We start from the raw sequence: 23388 nt of genomic DNA, 5'->3' as shown, positions 1-23388 counted from the left end.
TATGTTTGTTTTTTTTTATTGCATGTATATTTTCATAATGTCTAAATGTTTACACCATGATTGAAATTTTGTGGGTAATTTATTCCCCCACTAAAGTACTCTCAGGAAAGGTTTGTAAGTATGCCGTGTTACCATACTAAAAATCTTCATTAAAACCCATCAGTAAAAAGGTTAACATTGCTTAAATCCTTGTGATTACTATGTTTCAGATTAGGCAATGAAAAGTACAAAAGCAAAGTGGTTTGGAGGTCCCTGAATCCTTGCTGGCTAGAACAATTCGACCTCCATCTGTACGATGACCAGGAACAGTTGCTGGAAATCACAATGTGGGATAGGGATAAACAATCCAAAGACGACTTTCTGGGAAGGTTAGTTACTCAAGATAAGTATCAACTAATAAAATAAGCCAACCTAACTGTGATGGCGCCACTGCTCAGTCTGTGGAACACGTACTGAAGTCTTGCCCAATGTTTGAGCGAAACAGGTGGATTCTCCAACTGGAGTGTGATGCTCACAACATCGACTCCCTGAACCCGCAGGAGATGCTAAGAAGCGGAATCGTCACCAATTTGTACATGGACTACCTGGAAAGTATAGTTGTGGAGATGAAAAACTACAGTGAAGGAGGATAAACGTCGAAGCCGGGAATTGTAGAATAACTATGACCAATATTTACGGAGCTAAATGTAGTGGAGTGGCTGAACGCTGCTCTACCCTCCTTTTTTTCTCCCAAATAATGCATACTGGAAAGCACTATAGTAAAAGTGTTAGAATCCCTTACCTGTAGCATGACCTTGCATTTATAAGCAGGGTGCAAAAAAGTAAAAGAGAAAAAAAAATCCTAAAACCCGTGTTTTCTGTCTCTGAAAACTCCTGCTGAATTCCCGAATCTGATATAGAAGCTCTTGGCTTTTATTCAGACTCACACATGCAATATCTAGTTGTTATTAATTGTAGCATCAGTATTTGCTTACTTTTGGTAGAATGTGAGTAGAGAGATGCCAAAAACATTGTACAGATCGGAATTGGGTTCGCGGTTACTTGTGATATAGTATACGACCCTAATAAGTATACTAATTAGAGTCGGAGTTGATGAAAAACCCACCCAATAACAATACGTTAATATCTCTTATTTTTCATTCCAGCAATGGATGAAGCCGCTAAATGTTATCATTATTAGGCACCATACTGGCTTTATCACATCCCTCTATCCTTAAAAACATTACAGAACTTCTCTAAAGCTCATATAACCTTTCTTACAGGTGCGTGATTGACCTATCCATGCTAGAAAGAGAGAAGACTCACAGCATCACTCAGGACTTGGAAGACAATAATGGACAAGTGTTTCTTCTTCTCACCATCAGTGGAACCACCTCATCCGAAACTATTACTGATCTCACAAACTACCAAGACAACCCTAGAGAAAAGAAAAACATAGAAGATAAATATGTAAGTTATAAATCCTGGGCATTGATTCTGAAGTGAAATTAACCTAGCCGGCTCTAACAGGGGGATTGAAATCACACATATGTAAATTTTGATTCGATAACTTTAGTATTATAAGAGCTACTTACTCCATATTTTTTATAACATTAAAAATAATATCAAAGAAAACTTCCACTTTTTTATTTTCGTAATCTCAAATCTTTCAAAATATTGTTTTTTATAAAAAATACAATCAGTGGGTTCTGCGAGTTCTTAGTACTTATATATCAGCATGTTAATTTTTTGTCTGCTGGCGGCATATTATTTCTTTCACTCTTATAAATATCCCATTTGAACATAGGTGAGATTCATAATAAGCTAATACGTACCTCAAAAATCCATTAACTGATGACGTAACAATTGGCCTACTTCACAAATGTATCAAAAACCTTACTGGTATGCGGAATAATCGAAGACCATTGGAATTATAAACAGATTTCAAGAATTAATGGAATGTGGATGTTGAATAATGGGCAGAATAATGAACGTTACCCAAGTGTATAGAGTGATCGCTTAAGCCAAGCAAATGCCGGGTGTAATCCCTGGAATGATCAGACTTCCATCTTCTTTCATAAAAAAAGGGAAGAAAGATACATGTTTCATATCGAGTTGAGACACCTTTGAAAATATCATTTGACCCATTGCAACACAAAGCCAGCGTATCACCAGCTAAGGTCAATTTGTCACTGACTCACAAAGCTGGAGATTCGCCGGTTTGTCTTTTAAGTGATTTTTTACCTTAAAACTAAAAATGACAGTTACTTTAACAACTCTGAACTGAACACACTCTTCCAAAACTACATGGGGATGAGCCATAATAATCTAGCTTACAAACAATAACAAAATTATGCTTTTATGTTTCACCATTTTTATTCTGTGTAATAAGTCTTAATGTTATTGTAAAAAAAAAATGTGTAAATTAAATAGTGTGTTGTATGAACAAATTATGTCATCTTTATTAGTGGTAAAATGGGTTAATTAGGTTAATTTGGTTGCCGTTAATTATGTATATATGTATGTAAAATATCGCTCACTCCTTTTAAGAACTTCATAAATCAAAAAACTAGATTTTTCATGAGAACGATTTTAAAGTTTAAAAATACATATTATACAATGTATTAAAAATAAACTACTAGCCACTTATTGAACTTTTTACTGCGCAACAGATCTTTTTAGGTAAAACCTGAAGGTTTTTTCTCCATTTCAAAAACATTAAGTATATTTTAAAAAATAATTAAACAATACCATTTCTTCAAAATGCAAAAACAACACTTTCTGCCCTGTAGCGGGTAAATATTAAGTTAAAAATATGCATCTTTTACTGGGATATAGTATATTTTCTGGGCATTCTGAAAACACGCAAAACTGAAAATTGACGATTTTTGATTTATGACATTCTTGAAAGGAGTGAGCGATATGTTCCATTTTAACTACTTGGTTTATTCTCAAATGAATTTGTTGCCGTTTTGTTTTCAGGCGTGGCATCGCCTCGACATCTGGAATGAAACCGGTTCCGGGGGAGTAGGATGGCTCTGCGTGAAAGTATTCGGAGCTAAAGGCCTAGCTGCCGCAGACCTGGGTGGAAAATCAGACCCTTTCTGCGTGTTGGAGCTCGTCAACTCGCGGCTACAAACCCACACTGAATACAAGACACTACAACCTAACTGGATGAAGATCTTCACATTGTTAGTTTATCATCATTTTTGAACATACTACTGCTACTACCATCACGTCGATTCACTGCATGGATAGGCAGAGAGGATGGAACTCCACAAACCTCTGTTCTGGCCATTCTCTCCAAGCTTCCTTCACATCCATACATCGATTCATACATGCCTACTGGTCACGTAGACTTTTGACATAACCAGATATTAGGTTCTTATTTATCGACAATGAATATGCATAGTTGATTGACTGTCATGAGTTGTAATTTGCTTATTACATGTATTTTCGCTGTAGGTGTCTGTCTCAGAACTTTAAGCACCGTAGAACGGGGCTACTTGAACTTTGATGTGTTGCTTGAGCCCAGTATAAAAAAATATTTAAATCTGTATTTGGTCTACAATAATGAACGTATCGTGACAATAAGTGTCACCTGTCAGGGAAACAATCATGTCGATACGTTCATTATTGTAGACCAAATACAGATCTAATTTTTTTTTTGTACTGAGCTCAAGTAACACATCAAAGTTCAAGTAGCCCCGTTCTACAGTATTATTTTTATGATTGATTTTTGAGCAACACTATATAACACTATACAAATGTGCATCACTTGTACCACCCCAACCAATAATCCCATTTTTTTAAATAGACTGACATTAAGCATAATAGATTTTCACTAATTGTTTTGTACGTAGGATGTTACATATTATTTTAAAGAATTTTTTTCCATTTTTTGTAGCCATATTGTAATAATGCAACTTTAATCAATTTTTTTTTTTTAATAAATTTTTATTTTAATTTCAGCAATGTAAAGGACATAACATCGGTCCTAGAAATAACGGTGTATGATGAAGATCATGACCACAAAGTAGAGTTCTTAGGGAAGCTGGCCATACCGCTATTAAATATTAAAAATGGAGACAAGAGATGGTATTCTTTGAAAGATAAAAAAATGAGGGCACGAGCGAAAGGGAATTATCCGCAAATATTATTAGAAATGACTGTCATTTGGAATCCTGTAAGTCAATAGTCAAATTAATTATACATTTGAAACTACTTTCAAGAATGTCATAAATCAAAAAACTTGATTTTTCAGGAGAACATTTTAAAAGTTTTAACTTAAATAACACAATATATTAAAAATAAATATCCAGCCACTTTTTGAACTTTTTACTATGCAACAGATCTTTTTAAGTAAAACCTGAATATTTTTTCTTTATTTGAAAAATATTTGGAATATTTTTTTAAAAATGGTTAAGCAATACCTTTTTTTCAAAATGCAACAACAACACTTTCTGCCCTGTAGCGGGTAAATATTAAGTTAAAAATATGACTCTTTTGCTGGGATATAGTACATTTTCTAGGCATTCCGAAAACACGCACAACTGAAAATTTACGATTTACAATTTTTTATTTATGACGTTCTTGAAAGGAGTGAGCGATATGTAGTTCTGAGAAATATTTACTACGAGTTTGGCTGACTGTCCATTATAGCAGTTGTACCATTATACCTTAACCTCAAAATCTCAGCTTGTTTTCTTATATTAATAAATGCTGTTGAAAATGTTAATTTTGCAGATAAAAGCCGGAGTTCGAGCACTCAATCCGAGAGAAAACAAATATATGCACACAGAAATAAAATTCAAGCGACAAGTTTTTCTCCGAAATGTTATAAGACTGAAGTCAATTATCATGTGGTTTATTGAAATTGGAAAGATATTGCAGTAAGTCTTTTATTTATTTTTAATTATGTTGAAATTCTAGTTTTTAAATTTATTTCATTTAATTCATAATTCATAATAACAAGACTGCACCGAACAGGTTTTTTTAACACTTCAATCTCCATTGCATGATTGCATTTTAAACATACATATTTAAATTAATTTATAAAAGCAAACAGGCACTAAATTGGTTTTTTATGATACATCGACCTCCATTATAGGGGTCACATTCAGGATGATCCTTATTCATCTGGGGATAAGACGTTAAAATACGAGGGGCTGACGACCGTCAAAGGCTGGTTTAAGTGATCACTTTACACACGTGTAACATTCACCAATTCTACCCATTATTGACAACCACACTACTCAAATTCTTGGAAGTTCTATATATATGAACCAATTTTGAAACATTATTCTTGAATCACTAGAACTTCACTAGGGACATACACATGTTCTTCTTTATCTTTGATGAGATGTCAAAAAATAATATGAAAATAACTCCTGTAATTGGAGATAATTCAGATTATGTGAACAATTATTTGGACACACTCAAAATGTTGTACATAACTATGTACTACTTTATTTTTGCTTTTCCTCATTTATCTGGGGATAAGAAAATGAAATAGGTTTTACTAACAGCCTCTAATCTGAATTATCTTGTGTAATTTTTTTCAGAGCATGTTTCGAATGGGAATCAAGATTACAATCCTTTGTTGCTTTGGTTGGTTGGATTATAATATGCCATTACTTCGAACCATGGATGGCTCCGTTCTCTCTTCTTCTTCTGTTTGCCAGGAACTGGCTCGTCTTATGGCTAACTGGTCAGTATTATTGTTTTATCATTTTTATTAAATAATCTTATAATATCACTTGGATATAACCATCTCCCCCTCCCGGAAACTCTGCGACCTAGAGTAAGCAGATGATGCTGTTTTAATTGATGACTTCGTCGAGGATCTTCAATTAATCGTCGAAAGGGTAAATAGGTACTCTACGCACATGGGGCTAACAATAAATGTTGCAAAAACCCGTGTGTTGTGCAACAGCTCATGCCTAGATGCCCAACAACCCTTGATGTTGAGTAACCAGCGCAACGAAAGGGTCGAGTGTTTCAAGTACTTGGGAGTGTACGCGACTGAAAATGGCAGCCTTCGAAAGGAACTGGGAGTGCGATTAGGACTCGCAGGGTCCGCATTTAACAGTATGAATGCTGTCTGGAGATCGGATTTATACTCGGTGAAGACCAAATGCCGCCTATACAATGCCTGCATTGCTCCTGTTCTCTTATACGGCTGCGAAACATGGCACCTTACAAGGGCCCAGAGCAGCCATGTACTAAGCTTTGAGAATAGGTGTTTGCGGAGAATTTTAGGCGTGCGGTGGTTTGACTTTGTGAGGAATGAAGAGATAAGGCGTAGGACGCAGCAAATCTTGGTCACAACTGTCGTCAAGAAAAGGCGATTCAGTTGGCTTGGCCATGTACTCCGCATGTCTCCTGAGAGCCTTAATCAAGCTTGCCTCTTTTACAAGGCATCAGGTTCGCGCCGCCCAGGACGACCACTGCTGACAATTCATCGGCAGTTCTCGTCAGATCTTCGGGACGCGAATCTGACTTGGGAGGATGCAAGGGAGCTGGCAGCCGACAGAAAAGCCTGGAGAAAGTTTGTGGACTCCATATGCTCCACCTAGGGAGCGGATATGGTTTATTATTTATATCACTTGGATAACTCTACTCTGCCCAATGTCTTGATCAATGAATGGTTGAAGAAAGATTCTTCAGTTCTTTTAACACGTTGCACGTGGCAATGGGGATAGCCAGGAACAACTGGTTGTGATTGGTAGCCTGGAGAGGAAGATCCCCCACACAATGGACCGATCAAATTAAGACAGCAGAAGGCACCTCGGTGGTTAGAGCGCTACGTGCAGCTTGGTCAAGGGATAACTGGAGAAGAGTCATTGCTTTGACATAGGGTCACAATATTCAGTAATGAGGACTGAGAGGAAGAAGATTTTTTTACTTAGGCAGCAGTTACCACTGCTTTATGTATGAAACCAGGTTTTCGAAGGTGAGTTGCCCTGGATCAGACAAAAAAGTGAAACGCTTCCTCTTCTCCGAATTCAACCAGCAGTTGAAAGGAAAGAGTGGGAGAGTCATTACTACTCTCTCTGTCGTATATGTCAATGACGCAGTATTCTGTTGCTACTAAGAAAATTTTCCCTCTAAATTATATCATACTATCATCGCTGTCATCAACATAGCTATCATAGACAGATAATTTCTTTCTTAGACTATAAATTTGCTGAAATTCATGAATAAAATAATTATTTAATTTAACTTGGAAAAATTTTCTTCAATTAAATTCCACATAACCATTTTTTAATCACAAATAATTAAACATTGGGATGGATCATGTAACATTCACCATTCTGCCCATTATCATTTTTTTTAGTGAAAGTCTTATTCTATCCTCATTTCTAGTCACATGTTTTTGAGAATTATTATTTAAAACTAACTTATTCATATAATATTTGGGCATTTTAATGGTTTTTTTTTAATTAATTTTTTGTTAAATAAATACATACATATTTAACAAATACATTTATAGTATCAACGCTTGATCATTTACCCATTCCTTTATTTTGAACATCCAAATTGCATTAATTTTATTAAGGATGTATGAATATCAAATGACTTTTTAACTCTATCCATTATTTCAGGAGGAACGCCTCATATACAGCAGGCAATAGACGATGACGAACTGTTGGGTGAAGAAGATGATGATGATCCTGAACAAGACAAGGTAATAAACAAAATCAATACATTTTATTTATACAGTAAAACCTCTATCTGTCGTTTTTAAAGGGACCTATTAAAATAAACTATGAATGCGGGAAAACAATGAATGCGGGATTAAGAGGTCAATACGCAAGTAGATACGACCGAGTAAAGATACCGGCCTCCCAATCTGTATAACCATTTGTAGGCTAAAATTCTAAGAAGAATACAGGTTTCAGATGCAAATGAATTTATTTTTAAAAAAAATACAAACCAGAAGTTTTTTGATCAAAATTGTTTTTTTAACTGTTTTATTTTCGTAAGTCAATAGTGTATTTTCGGCTTTGCAAATATTATTTTTTTTAGCATCGGTTATTGAATGTGCGTTGTAGAAAGTTTTCTTTCAAAGAGTGTGCACGCTTCTGGAAATGCAGGTACAGGCAGCGGCTCCTTTTCATCAATATCGACCTCTCCTGCTATTCGTTACACAAGCTTTTGATCCCATACGTTGCCGTTGAATGTAAGAAAATTTAAAATTATGTAAAAAAAACAGACAAAATGTATCAAATATGCAGCTCGATTCGAACGATAAATGCGGTAAATGGTGATAGAGAAACGATCAATGCTGTTTAGTTTAGTATGAAATGAATTCGAGATAGAAGAAATAAACGATACATTCGGGAAAACGATTATTCGAGGAACAATAGATAGAAGTTTCACAGTATAGCGCACTTAACTTTCAGTGTCAGATTAGCATCCATCCCGTTTTGTCGATAACTTTCACGGTTTTATTTTGGCTTCCATTGTATGTCTCAAATGTATTTTTTAAATATTTGTGTTGTTTTTCAGGAAGAAAAGAAGTCTCTGAAAGAGAGATTGCAAGCGATACAAGAAGTGACGCAAAGCGTTCAAAACTCTATTGGTTACATGGCCTCTCTAGGTGAAGAAGTCAAAAAGTAAGTTTCTTCTAAGACGGGGTGGTATTCTCATTGAAATCTGCAAAGAGATAAGGATATAAGTATAGGATTTAACTCTAAAACTCTAAAGCTGCAGTTACTTACATCTACAGGTGTAATTTTATGGCCAAAATAAATGGCGCAAACTTTATTTTGTGTCTACTTATTGCGTATATAACAAATAACAAAATATTTTGTATATTGTTTATTGAAAATAGACCCCGCTTAGGTCCAGAGCTACCATAATTAGAATTACACGCTAAATTGCACGAAAAAAAGTAAAATGGCACGCTAAACGAATCAGCCTTATTACTGGTATTTTTATTCTTGTATTAAGATTCTTCCACCTCCGTGGTGTAATGATTAGCGTGTTCAGATACTGTGCTGGAGGTCCCGGGTTTGATTCAGAGGGGCCCGAAAATAAATATTAGTGATTTTACACTCTAATATTTATTTAATATTACCCTATAAGTAACGAACAACATAACGCTGCATCAATGTAATGCAGTGCCCTATGCACCATTAGTTGTGGATAAGGTTTAGAAGAAGAGATTCTTTACATTAGAATTTTACTGTAAAAATAAAATTAAAAAATCCAAGCTTACTAAAATGCATAGATGAATTTTGCAAATTGAAATTATTAATAAATAAAAAATTTAAGTTTAGATCTAAAGTACGCTGTATCTTTATATTAAAACATACTTTGGACGGGAAAGGTATTTCTACCCGTTCGGTCGATTGATGCTTAAGGACGGAAAAGGTATTTTTACCTTCTGCCCCGGCCTCATTTCAAAGGCAGAAAATAAGGAATTAGCCAATGATTTTATAAGAATATTATATACCAATCTCTTTGTTAAGGTATTAACTATATTACATAATTATCAAATCTCATCACCAGCGGTCCGCGGGCAAAAAAAAACCTGTCTGAAATGTGTTAAGTATGTTTATGTAAAGTACATTATGTCTGATAATTATACCCACTAATACTGTTTTTTCTCTCTTTTTTCAGCTTGTTCAACTTTACAGTCCCATATCTGAGTTGGCTTGCCATCCTTTTGCTTCTGGCAGGGAGTGTTGTTCTTTTCCTAATACCTGTTCGATTCCTTCTCATGTTATGGGGTAAGTTCAATCTCAATATCTCTGGAATGTCTTACTCTCTTCTTCCTTACCATTCCTTAACTTCATCTTATCTCTTATTTTGTTTTCTTTTTCTTTTAATCTAGTCTTTGTGTCTTTTTTCAGGTGTTGTAGGTATGTTTTGAGTTCTTTTTTTTTCAATGTTGATTTTTACACACCTGTCAAAATATAACCAACTAATAAAACTAACTTCAGGTTATTTTCAAAACTTTCTTTACATATTCCTTCAAGCTTCCGACTTTACATCAAATCAACTGCCCTACACATACGAACGTATGTGATATGCGCATTTTTTCTACACCATTCCGTGCTAACCTGTATTACGTATGCACATGAGTAAAAATATATGTGCTAAAAATATGCGTACTGGATATGGAAAAACAGATGAAAGCGGGAAAAAAATCAGGCGAGAAACTCGCTATTATTGTCCCGACTGTAACATGGGTCTGTGTTTTCCATCTTTTAAAACTTATCACACTAAGAAATACTTCCAATTCTTTCATTACTTAGTGTATGTGGGATAGTGAAAAAATCAAATAAAAAATTACAATGTACATAATTTTCAATGGTTTGCAATCCTTGAAATTACAAACGCGTATAAACCCATGGTAAATGCACCTATTGTGGCAAAAAATCTGGTTTGAAGACAACAAGCGTTGTTATCATAAGTCTGTAGAAGAAAAATTTTTTTTTGCCAGTTTCTCTAAAATAACCTGAGAGTAGGATGTTTAACATATCGGAATGTATGGAGGAACCTTTCTATTCAAACAAAATCATATACTAGTCATAAACATAGAGATATCCACCTCATAAATTTCTCGGTTACAACTTTTTCATTTCATTAAAAAATTACGCTATTCGGAAATCACCTGAGTTGAATATCATCTACTACCCAATTATTACGTAAAATATTATTTTTTAACAAATACATTTTCTTTCATATACTTTATAATCTTTTGTACATTACTTATACTTACTTATAACCCTTATCCACACCCAATGGTGCATAGGGCACTGCATCGAATTGACGCAGTGTTATCTTGATCATTACTTACATGAAGGCAAGGTGATCACTATTGCGCATCAGGAACCAGTCCAGGGTAATATTAAATAAGTTTACAATGTAAAATCACTAATATTTATTTTCACCCTCCCTGGGAATCGAACCCGGGACCTCCAGCACGGCAGCTAAACACGCTGACCATTACACCACGGAGGCGGACAATTTATACATTACAATACTATTATTTTGTATTACATTACTGTTGATAATTCAGTAATATTGCATTAACATTTATCTTTAGCTGTGTCCATTATGAATATGTCCCGTAAATCAAAGGTATGCGATCACCAATAAAAATTTAAAAAAATTATTTATATTTAGCTAAAAAACAATTTTTTTAAGCATGAAAATTATGTACAAAACGGTGTAATATATATTTTAAAATATAAAACTTTTATTACAATTGATCAAGAAATGTGCATTTATTAAATAATGAAAAAAAAATTAAATATTGTTTTTTTTAATATAAGTTTTACTTAGTAAATACCACTATTTCTCAAAATCTACAGTGACACGTCTTTCGATACATTCCACATCATTTATACGGTGTTTGAAAATGATGCAGAATGCATCGAAACTCATGTCACAGTAGATTTTAAGAAAGAGTGGTTTTTTTCTAAGTAAAACTTAAATTAAAAATGGAAAGATTTTTACCACGAAGTGACTGCCAAATCAATTAATGAAATATTGTTAGCAAAAACTTTCTCAAAAGTAAAAGCGTGATTAAAAATTATTAAATAAATAATACCGTAGAGATGTAGTTAGAAGATTAGCTCGCTGGCAATCCCAACACTGAATTCCAGTGCTGCCACATGTCCAACCCCCATCTGTGCTCCTCAAGCAGTTTTATGATGAGGTTGGAGCTCTTCACCTTCATCAGCCGGCCACTCTATGCCTCATTAGCCCATCCCAGTGTGGTATGTGTGCCGAAGCAAACATATCACTCGCGCTACAGTGTCGGGGTAACTTCGCGAGGGCCCTGTATCCATTATTATAACACGTTTCTATACTGTAATATTTTTCTCTGATCGCTATCCTAGATTTACATATTATTTAATCAAAAGTTTAATGTATTAAAATATTTTTTTAGGGTGCAATAAATTTGCACGTAAGATTTTAAGGCCTCTTACAATACCAAATAATGAAGTATTGGATCTGATCTCCAGAGTACCTGACGATGAAGAACTAGTAAGTACCTACCTTAATTTTTTAGTATGTAGTTTTACTTTTAAGTTGTAGAAGGAATGTATTATGGTCCAAATGCAACTCTTTCCCCGCCCTTATATGCCATTGATCATGCAATTTTTGGCAATACATCTGAAACTCAACGAACGAGACCATTAGAGCCATAGAAGGATTGATAAAGTCCCCGATGTACACCAGATGAGATCATTAAGACCCCCTTGACTTTTCGCCATCATTTGCTTTATTTTTATATTTAATAGCTGTACAATGCAATAGAAAGAAAATTTGAATATTTCTAATATCTTTAATTTTACAATGCTTGTGAAGCAATTTAATTCGGTTGCACATCAATGTAACGGAAATTGTCTATCTCTGTAATGGGCCCCCCATCAGCTCTCAAGGTGAAATTATTTTGTAACAACTTTGTAATGTTGCCATGTTGGGAAACTCTTATATCTATGGTCAATATTCAGTATTATATCTATGGTCAATATTTAATACAATATCTATGGTCAATACTCTTTTATCCGTGTTCAATGATTTGTTGAAATAATGGTTCCAGGTTGCAACTCTGAATGTATTGATCAGTTGCCATATCCATTTATGCGGGCCTTTTTTTCCATGTAACGCGGTGGAACGGCATTCCGGCACCTTTTTTAGGGATAAATTTATCATAGATAATTCATTACAGATAATCATTAAAATTTTATCCAAATCAACTAGACAAAATCAATTAAACGTTTGCGGTTATGCAATTACAATCTATTGTATATTCATATCATTCGTCAAAATGATAAAATATGGTATTGTAATGAACCGATTTTTTTTTCAGTAAAAAGCTTGATATGAATTGAGTTTAGGGATCTTTTTTGTTTAAAAAAAAAAAGGCCTGCATTTATGTATGTATGTCAGCCACCATACGAGTTTTGATATGATTTTATTTTCCTTAGCTGGATTTCCGGGAGTTGAAAACACACAACAGCAACGATCCAAGGCGTGAACCAAGAAAGAAGCACAAAGTCACATAGCCAATGTTTGTTGATGAAGAGACCATCAGCGAAGACACACCTCGGGTTCGATTCCAGGGTGCCAGAACCAGCGTTTACAGGAAAAGCATGGAATTCAAGAAGAAAATCCACCAACTACGCCACAGAGTCAAGAATATGGAACTGTGAAATATTTATCAATTTAGATAGGATATGAAAATAAGCCTTGGTTTACTTATTCCAGACTTCTAAGCAGTGACTTTAACCTAGACAAATTAAACATGATTATAACAGAAATGAAAACAATTTTAAAAAATACAAACTCATTGTGAAAATATCATAAATTTCTTCTCGAAAAAGACCATTTAAAGTATATTCTTGAAAGCCAAATAAATATTAATACTATATTTCCAATAAATAGATAAAAATTTTGTTTATATCGATACTGAAAAAACTTAAGGTTCCAAGATATGCTTTTAGTAAAGATTAATTTATTTGTCAGCAGTCATCCAAAGGAAAAAATATTAAGTAAATCTTTATGGACATATTTTATATGTATTTTAACAAATTTGCCAAAATTACACAAAATTATCATATGAAGTAGCTAAAATCTTTGTCAATGTGTAGTTAACCTGTGTTTGGAAAACTAATAAATTAAAATATTTTTGTGACAGTGCACCTGATTACTTTTGAAATCCCTTTTCAATAAAAATTTCCAAAGTATTCTTTTCTTTCACTATCTAACGAAGCTCTTATCTCACACAACCTTATGATTTATCAATATCGATGTAAAAATCTAGATTTCTATAATGAACGAATATAGCTTAGATCTCATTCAGTATTTTAAGTAGGAAATTCCATCATACCAAATACGTTTAATTTTAAAATATTACTTTTATAATGTGCTACTGGTGTATAGGATACTTTTTCTTCTATCATATTTAGAATAAATTTATACATATACATTTGTCGTCAAACTTATACAAAAATATATATTTTTTAAATATTCATAAAATTTCGCACATCTGATTCTGAACTGTCAAAATTTATTCACATGTTGAGATAAATCGATTTGAGTTTCAACTATTTTTTATATCTCATAAAAGATCCTTTTATTTATTTAATAACACAAACATTCAGAGGGCTAATACAGATATTGAACTGAAAATATAGTAAATATTTTGCATAATTCCATATTTTTTTGCCAGTCTAGTCAAATTAGGGGTGCGATTCATCCATTTTTTGCACAAACACAATGTACAAGATATATTTATCGTCTTCCCTGATCATGACAATTTTTATTTATCGTGTTTCATTTTATTTTTATTGTATGTTGTAACATAAGTTTTTCATTATTTGCGATGTACAAATAAATGTTTGTATTATTAATTTATGTCCGCCTCCGTAGTGTAATGGTCAGCACGCTCGGCTACCGTTCTGGAGGTCCCGGGTTCGATTCCCAAGCGGGGTAAAATAAATATAAGTGATTTTTTCACTGTAATATTTATTCAATATCACCATGGACTGGTACCTGAAGCGGAGGGCTGATCACCTTTCCTTCATGTGTAAACGATCAAGATAACACTGCGTTAATATGACACAGTGCCCTATGCACCATTGGGGTGCGGATAAGGGTTTTATTATTATTATTAATTTAAATATCTTCCAGTGATAAGATTTGATAGTCTGAGAAGCAAATCTAAACTTTCCACCAAAAGAAAATTAACATGACAATTTATGCTCCAAAACAACAATGCGATTTGAAACCATCTCACGTTTGAAAACAAAGTAAAATTCAGCATGTATTTTTACGAAATACTAAATAATTTTTCGTAAATATCTCAGATTATTTCAAACTATTTCCCTCAGTTCCACCTTAATAAAATCAATTTAATTTAATTATTTTCTATGATAATATTAAAAATATGGGGTAAGGTATTATGTATTACAAAAAAACATCCCTCACATGCAAAATTAAAATCATACATGTAAGCAAGATTTATTGTATTTTATTCACAGACTCTTCTCATATCAAATGATTGAACACATAATATATTATTACTGATTGCATTTTTCTGAGTAATTTCCCTTGATGATGGTCTCTGTGACAGTGTTTGAATCGGCGGCAAACAGGAACCATGACATAATATCTCATAAAACTGTCATTAGCATCAACTGTGAAAATCTGAGTATTTTTATTTATTATTTTTATTAAGTAGTGTTTATTATATTATAAAATATAAGTTTATTTTGAGGTTATGGTATTTATAAATACATTTTTATGAGTTTAACCTGTCAAATAGTATGATACTAATGACCTTTTAAAGCATTGTTTGTTCAGTTCAATTTCAATTGTGTTGTATCATCAATAGATGGCGTTGGTAGTCCAAATCCTGACATAATCTTGAAATATTCGAGAAATAATCACTATGTCCCAAAGCTGATGCCACATGCTATCTGACCTGGTATTTTATAACCCCACGGTTGGGGCGGTACGCACAGAGAGATAACAGCTGATCTTTGTTTAACTACAAACACATTTGTAACATATTTACCGATATTTCAAGTCATGGTTAGTATCACGAACTCTGAGTGAAAAGATCTATATTCCGCCCCCACTTGGCTACAATTTGATTCCAATTTAATACTAGTAGCCTAAGCACTAATATTGAATCAAAAGATTTATGTATATCATGAGAACATAAATATTTTTTTCTATTTCCACAGTGCCTTCTAGATGAAAAATACAAAGCCTTGCTTTTATATAAGTTTGGCATATTCAATATTTAACTTATGGCTATGATAATTTACTCAAGTTATTGTAAATATGTTTTTTAGCAAAATGTGTATGAAATTATGTTCTGGTATGATGCGTACCTGAATTCTTTCAAAACGAATGAGTATGTACCCATACATTAATGTAACGTGTCACTCACACTATGGACAGACGAATCTCTTTGCAATGGAAGTACAAGGAACTAATTATATATAATGAAAATAATTACACACTATGAAATAATTATATTTCTAAAAACAGAAACTATCCATCCACTGTTCTACCAATTGGGCTTAACAGTCTGTTACCTTAGTTGAGAAATTAATAATTCCGTATCGAATGTAATCACTTTCAGGCTTCTAATTTATTTTCTTTACCAACCATATTTATTTGATTGAATACAGAAATCCTTCACCTTACCTATAGATGGTGATTAAATGTTTTACATGCTGAATTTTACTATTAACACTGTATCAACTTTTATGGGATTCATCTGGGTTAATGTTATGCATTAATATTGCAGGTAAATATGGATATATAAATATTACAGCTACAATAGAAACATAAAAACTGGTTTACATATTAAATTGAACATCGCTGAACTTAAATCGTGGCAAATTTGATCTAGAAGGCACTGATTTATCATTACATTTTATGCATTAAATATTTAGATAGATAATTAATTAATTAAAATCCAATTATATTTAGCTTTATATTCAAACTTCTTCCCTTTTTGCCTATTGATGTCAATGAATTGTCAATTTGATACTTGTAGTTGATTATCTTTTTTCCAAAGTTTATATTGAATATTATATGCATGCATTATATGTATGTATACTTGTTGATTACTATTTCTAGTTTTTAATTAATTTTTGATTGAAAGAAAATCATAAGTAGGCTATTTTTAACCCATTTGGCACAAACATATTAGCATTATTTTCAATGAAGGGAACTCATTATTGAAACCATTAAAGGTTTCCATTAAATCATGACATGTCACACGTACCTAACTTTGCTATATTCTGTGTCTATATTCCCGCCTTTAAAAATTGTGCAGAAAATTATGCAGTATGGAGAAAAGATATAATTAATTTTATCTCCAATACATTTGCTTGTTTGAGAATGAAGATATGAGAGATTGTATATTCTATACTAAACAGACTGAAAATATCTATTGCGTCCCTTATCTTGGATATATTTTAAAGGAAAGAATTATTGCTTTGCATTTAGTGAGATGAATGTTGTCAGTACAGTGGAACTTCGAAAATCTGACAAGATTTTGAAGAAAAACATTTTTAAAAACATGCAAAAACTGAAGAACACATTTATTATTACATAAAATTATTATGTATATCATGGGTGGCCAACATTTTCAGTAGCCGGGCCAGATTTTAGAAATGAGATTTCCTAACAGGCCGTAAAACAAAATTTATTTTATTATTCAAAGCAAACAAGATATCAGGTGCTAGTAGGTAATTTATTAGGTGCTTTTCTAACTTATTTGCATGTTTAGCCTTGTAATGCTGTTTAATGTTATACTTTTTCAAGATAGAAACAGAATCATTGCATATCCAGCATGTTGGCTTAGTTTTAAATTCCACGAAAAAATAGTTGAAAGTCCATCTGTCTTAAAAACTTCTCAGTTCTTCTGTTACTCTTCTCTTCTTTAGTCCAACGTTTTTACTACATGATGCCATTATGGGTCTTGAAATTGTCAGGATAGTGAAATACTCTCATATATGGGATATAATACGAACTACGCACGATGGAATGTTCTTACGGTGGTTTTGTGTACACTAAGGAAAAAATGTGTGATTTGCTCCGCGGGCCGCAAATAGACACCCGACGGGCCGCGGGTTGGCCACCCTTGATGTATATGTAACCTTATTTTTTTTTCTATTTTTTTTAAAAATGAACAAAGTATACAGTACATTACCTGTATTGCTATACAAGTACTGTAATATGTATTAGATTGAAATGTGAAAAGTTTCAAATAATTAACCTATCCCTTAAAAGAAACAATATCATATAGAACAGGCATCAGCGTCAATTAGTTCGGATTTCCGGGGTTCCATTGTAATCAATATTTGAAGCATTAACTTAGTGATTTTCCATTTATAGCTTAAAAACTTACCTTGTTATAAAAATTATTGTTTTAAACGATTAAATATTCTAATCTCATTTTTTGGTTAACAAAAATTACAAATTGATATAAAATAAATTTATATTATGTTTTGTTTAAAAAATTTGTGAATTATTTATTTTAAATTTGCTTATTTATAATTCAAAATGGTGAAATTAGGAAAGAATGCAAAGCTGAGATAAACATTATCTATAAAATTAGGGAGGGTGTGTTGAGATGGTTTGGACATGTGGAACGAATGAGTGAAGAAAGAATGGTAAAACAAGTTATGAGGTGAATGTAGTTGGAAATAGAAGCAAAGAAAAATGTTGAAATTTTGTCATGATCAAGTACTTCAAGTTCTTGACCGTGGACAAGACAGAGAAGTCGGAATAATTGGAGGGTATGTATGAGGAGATGCATGAATGTGGAAGAGCCAAGAATGTTTGCAAAGACAGAGTGATGTGGCGTTCTATCTTTTTTGCCTACCCTATGGGAGAGCGGCGTGATTGTTAGTTTTTTAGGAATTCAAAGTATATTTCTCTATTTGATTCCTTCAATTTCAAATTAACGAGCTTTTACAATACTTTTTTCACCAAATTAGTTGATTACTGAATATGTATATATGGGCAGCACTGTATGTAAGCTTCAAAAGATAAGTGAAACTAGTAATTTCAAATGTATAAACTGTTTTTATTTTGCTTTATACAAAGTTTTCGCTAGATATTCCTAGATAGGTAGTGAATATTAAAGAATTCCTTAATTTTGTGAATATGTCCCACATACTTACGCATATGAAAAATGACATTGTAAATAATTTAGAATTATTGTTTGCGTTACCGTACAACGGAGCTACATGAACATTGATGTGTTACTTGAGCCCAGTACAAAAAAATTATAAATCTGTATTTAGTCTACAATAATGAACGTATCGTGACAATAAGTGTCACTTGTCAGGGAAACAATGAATCATGTCAATATGTTCATTATTGTAGACCAAATACAGATCTTAACTGGATCCACGCGGCTCGCATAACCGTATGTGTTTTAACAAAACATGCCCCATACGCGGCTGACATAAGCGTTTGTGTTTTTACATTGCTCCAAGTTTCGAACCTCAGTTCAACTTAGAGGGATTTTTTCATGGTGTGGAACTTTGGATAAAATAATACGTCAATCCTTGGCCTTATGACATCTGTTGAAATATCTGACTAATAATTTGTAACATCACAAGGATAAATAAAAGAACAGATCCCTGATATTTCTTGCGGTCGCTGATTAGTCCGCGCCCTAATCATGCTCTATATCTGTCTCACTCTCGGCGCTACGCATCGCCAGTGGGTAAGAGTGACACACGATGCGTGCTTTGATTTATTTATGTTAAGATCTTATTTGTTTATATTACGATATATTTCAAGAATAATGTGACACACATGTATTATAGAGTACCAAAAAGGCACAATGAATCCCATTGAACGTTTTTGTTTAGGAAAATAAATTGTTTCTTAACTAAATATATGATAAAAGTAATCTTTAAAAATAGGCGAAATACCGCCGCGCACGGGCGTCTCTTAGGAACAAAGTTAACGCGGTTTAAAGGTTAACATTTTTTTTGTACTTGGCTCAAATAACACATCAAAGTTCAAGTAGCCTCGTTCTACGGTACCAATTTTCACTTCTCCATAATCACCAGAACTTATGAAAACATATCTACTAATAAGTGTTATCTTTGTGCAATCTCATAAAAATTATTGTACGCATTTATTGTATTTATATATATTGTGCTTTTGTGGTACTCTCGCCTAAAGTAAGCTGAATTCTATGAATGTTATTAGGAAATCGTCAACTTAATACCTCTGTAATTAAATAGGTATCTATACCATTTATTTGGTTGAGGTGTTTTCTTTGTGGAACTACACATTCATATCGCTCATTTGTTTCAATGATAGATTTCAAATTGCATTTAGGAAAGGCATATGCAAATTAAAACCTGATATAGAAAATAAATCCGTCTTCATAGTCTTGTGGTCAGTCCTGGAAGTCCCTGGTTCAATTTCCATGAGATAAATGTAATATCAATCTAATATACTTACAAATTCTAATATAATACACCCTGGACTGGTACCTATAGCACAGAACTGATCGCATAATCTTTGTGTTATGAAATATAAAGATGATACTACGTCAATATAATGCAGTGCTTTATGCACCATTGAGAGAAAATAATGTTAGAAGAATTATAATGAATTCAACTCTCTCTTGCGGAATGATTCAAAGTTACATTTTTGCAGCAAATTAGCAATTTTTCCTAAGTAATACGTAAAAGGATTTTTTTTAAGTATGGAAATCATTGTTGTTGCAAATAAGTGATATATTAATATTTTTGCTGAGACTATTTGTATTTATTCTGAGTATTTATTTATACAGTTGCTGAAATTACTAACCAAAAGGCATAAATCTTTCATCACCAGGACAGAAAATAAACTCAGCATATTTATTCACATACTTTGTTTAGCTTATAGCGTTCTTCCAAGTTATCCATGGCGTTATATCAAGCTAACTCTATTGGCATCTGATCAACTTTGATGTTTGGGTTTATTTTTAACCCTAGTGATGACAGGCTGTATGCCTACCAAAACCATCGTATCGCGGGGTAATTACTTTAACTAGGTAACTCTCAAATAAACTCTATAGGGAAATTTAATTTTTTAAAGATTATTTTGTACTTTCAAATGTGTAAATTTATACATATACAGACCAAAAATTTAAGTTATAATTTTAGTAGCTAATGAAGTTAGCTTGTAGTAATAACCCCGCAATTTGTTGTAGTAATAACCCCACGATATAATAATAAATAATAAAACCCTTATCCGCACCCCAATGATGCATAGGACACTGCGTCATATAAACGCAGTGTTATCTTGATCGTTTACACATGAAGGAAAGGTGATCAGCCCTCCGCTTCAGGTACCAGTCCAGGGTAATAATATTGAATAAATATTACAGTGAAAAAATCACTTATATTTATTTTACCCCCCTTGGGAATCAAACCCGGGACCTCCAGAACGGTAGCCGGGCGTGCTGACCATTACACTACGGAGGCGGACGATACGCCCGTAAAAAATTAACCATTTTAAAATATGTATCGTCATATATACAACTTTAAAGCATTTTTAAAAGTTAAAAAAATTATATTGACATTTTCAAAGAATAAAGTCAAAACAGCAGAATTTTTTCTTCTCGGAAGAGCAATTTGAAGCTTCTGATACTGTTTTTTTAATAAAATAATAATTAAGAATTTTTTCATTTTCTAAAATTTAGGTATCATATTTTCGACTCGACTTAATTCCATTAAAATGTTGCCTCATATATATTTTATATTTTTAAAAAAATTGTCATTATTAGACATAATTTGTAGGAATTAATAACTCATATTGTGGTGTCAATTCAATAAGTCCATCATATTATTAAAAAAATGAGATCTTTTAAGTAAACACCAAATTGGCTATATCAAATTCATTCAATTATTATAATATTAATCAATTTAAAATGCTTTGTACAAAGATGGCTGAGTAAAATTAAAAAAAAACGTTACATCTAAATGTGTTTATAATCCGTTCTTTGAAAAATTTTAGAATTTTCAAACAAACCAAAATAATTAAAATTCCATAGATTTTGTACCCATTCCTGTTGATGTTATTTTAAGTAACAAAGTATTCTACAATATAACATTATATGTAGTAAAGATATCATTATGGTAATAAGATATATTTTCAAAAATACAAATGCTTAAATAGTTAATGAATATATTATACCAGTTGAATTTATAATGATGAAAGAAATAGAAATATATAAAATATGTTGAACAAATTTTAAATGGACACCAAATTTGTATTAAAAACTAAATTTTCCTAAGCAGTTTACATATTACTATACTCTTGTGTGAATACAAATACCAACACAAGTCAAAAAGTTTAGTCGGTTTGTATGGAGATGCGAGAGTGAACGATAATGGGAAGAGATTGCTAGAGGTGTGTCTGGAATGGAATCTCTTTGTGTCAAATACTTTTTTTGCACACAAGGGAATCCATCAATATACTTGGGAGAGATGTGATGAAAGGTCTATTATCGATTATGTCGTCATTGACTCTAGATTAAGATCCGCCACAGTAGACACAAGAGTGTTCAGGGGGGCCGAAATGGAAACAGATCACTTTTTGGTGGTTTCCAGAGTGATTCTGTTCCAAGGGTGGAGGGCCAAAACGAACAAGGTGGCGGCTCCCTCTAGAGTCAAAGTAGAAAAACTACAGAATGATGATATAAGAGTTAAGTTTGAAACAGACGTATGCAATAAGTTGGTTGCGGAAGATGTAAATGAACTTAGTATAAATGAAATGTGGGAACATCTGAAAGGTAGTGTGTGTGAATCCGCAAAGGTAGTGTGTGGTACAGCGGTACAAGAAAGGAAAAAAGGCGATGCGTGGTGGGATGATGATGTTAAAGATTTAGTGAAAGAGAAGAAGAATGCGTGGTTAAAATGTTTGGCAGTGAGGAATAAAAGCTCCGCTGAGTATGAATCGGTTAAAAAAGTGTACAAGGATTGTAAAATGAAAGTTAAGCAAGGGGTGAGTGAACGAAAAAAAAGAAAATATAAAAATTTTCTGGAAAGAAGTCAAAAACTCCCGAAGTCTAAGCTTGAATGGATGTACCAAATTTGTATTAAAAACTAAATTTTCCTAAGCAGTTTACATATTACTATACTCTTGTGTGAATACAAATACCAACACAAGTCAAAAAGTTTACAAAAATTGGTTATTTTATAATATCACCAATTTTTAGCAAAAAGGTTTTAATATTCTTTTTCAGTTATTCAACATTAAAAATTCAAAATAAAATAATGGACTAGACGTTTTCTAAAAATATTTGAATTTCTAATTTATGAGCGTATGACACTTGGAGTGAGGATATTGACTCATTATTTGTTTAAAGTTTTTATTACGAAGTCAAAAATTTAACAGAATTACTGAATACCGTTACATGGTAGACGTGTATTTATTTTTGTAATAATTTATTCGATAAAAAAAGTAAAAATATAATAGGTACCTGATAATTAAACAATTCTTGTATAAATAAAAAAATTGTCTTTGATTTGTGATGGTAATTCTTTCACACAGCGATAATATTAACGTTTACTAATAATATTACCGTAACAGTTATGACATTGTTTATATAAATTATGAGTATAAATTGTTACCAAAAATGTTGTTAAGGATATTTCCAATTGTTAAAAAATACAACTCCATTATCCAAATATCTTACTTTAGATAGAATAACCAAATCCATCCAACATTATTCATGTGAGAAATTTTCAATTCCATATATGTATGTACTTCTTCCAACCATTTTTCACCCAACGTTCAAGTGACTTGAACACTGCTTATCATGTCCCTACCTAAGTTCCAAATTCGTTTTACTCCTTACATTCAAAGTTAATTTAATTTTACGTAAAAGATCTTCCA

The 23388-nt window shown here is 32.6% G+C and overlaps 2 protein-coding genes across 7 annotated transcripts in view; one reads left to right on the top strand and one right to left on the bottom strand.

Annotated features, from left to right (window-relative positions):
* mRpS16 (mitochondrial ribosomal protein S16) overlaps positions 1–23388 on the bottom strand; it is a 121960-nt gene that overhangs the window by 50161 nt on the left and 48411 nt on the right. The window lies entirely within an intron of this gene.
* Mctp (multiple C2 domain and transmembrane region protein) overlaps positions 1–23388 on the top strand; it is a 136415-nt gene that overhangs the window by 112124 nt on the left and 903 nt on the right. For all 6 annotated transcript variants that reach the window (XM_088260744.1, XM_088260754.1, XM_088260788.1 and 3 more), the window contains 11 exons: positions 210–368; positions 1263–1449; positions 2962–3170; positions 3952–4165; positions 4726–4871; positions 5544–5689; positions 7587–7669; positions 8494–8600; positions 9610–9719; positions 11891–11988; positions 12936–23388. The exon at positions 12936–23388 is cut by the window's right edge and continues 903 nt beyond it. In XM_088260744.1, the coding sequence (XP_088116870.1) occupies positions 210–368; positions 1263–1449; positions 2962–3170; positions 3952–4165; positions 4726–4871; positions 5544–5689; positions 7587–7669; positions 8494–8600; positions 9610–9719; positions 11891–11988; positions 12936–13013 (1537 nt within the window). In that variant the 3' untranslated portion in view covers positions 13014–23388. The remainder of the gene's footprint in view (positions 1–209; positions 369–1262; positions 1450–2961; positions 3171–3951; positions 4166–4725; positions 4872–5543; positions 5690–7586; positions 7670–8493; positions 8601–9609; positions 9720–11890; positions 11989–12935) is intronic.

Source organism: Brachycentrus maculatus, unplaced genomic scaffold (assembly GCF_059751285.1).
Source record: "Brachycentrus maculatus isolate JH-2025_06_01 unplaced genomic scaffold, ASM5975128v1 h1tg000008l, whole genome shotgun sequence".
NCBI lineage: Eukaryota > Metazoa > Arthropoda > Insecta > Trichoptera > Brachycentridae > Brachycentrus > Brachycentrus maculatus.
The sequence above is the reverse complement of the archived record's forward strand: the minus strand, read 5'-3'. Positions and strand labels throughout refer to the sequence as shown.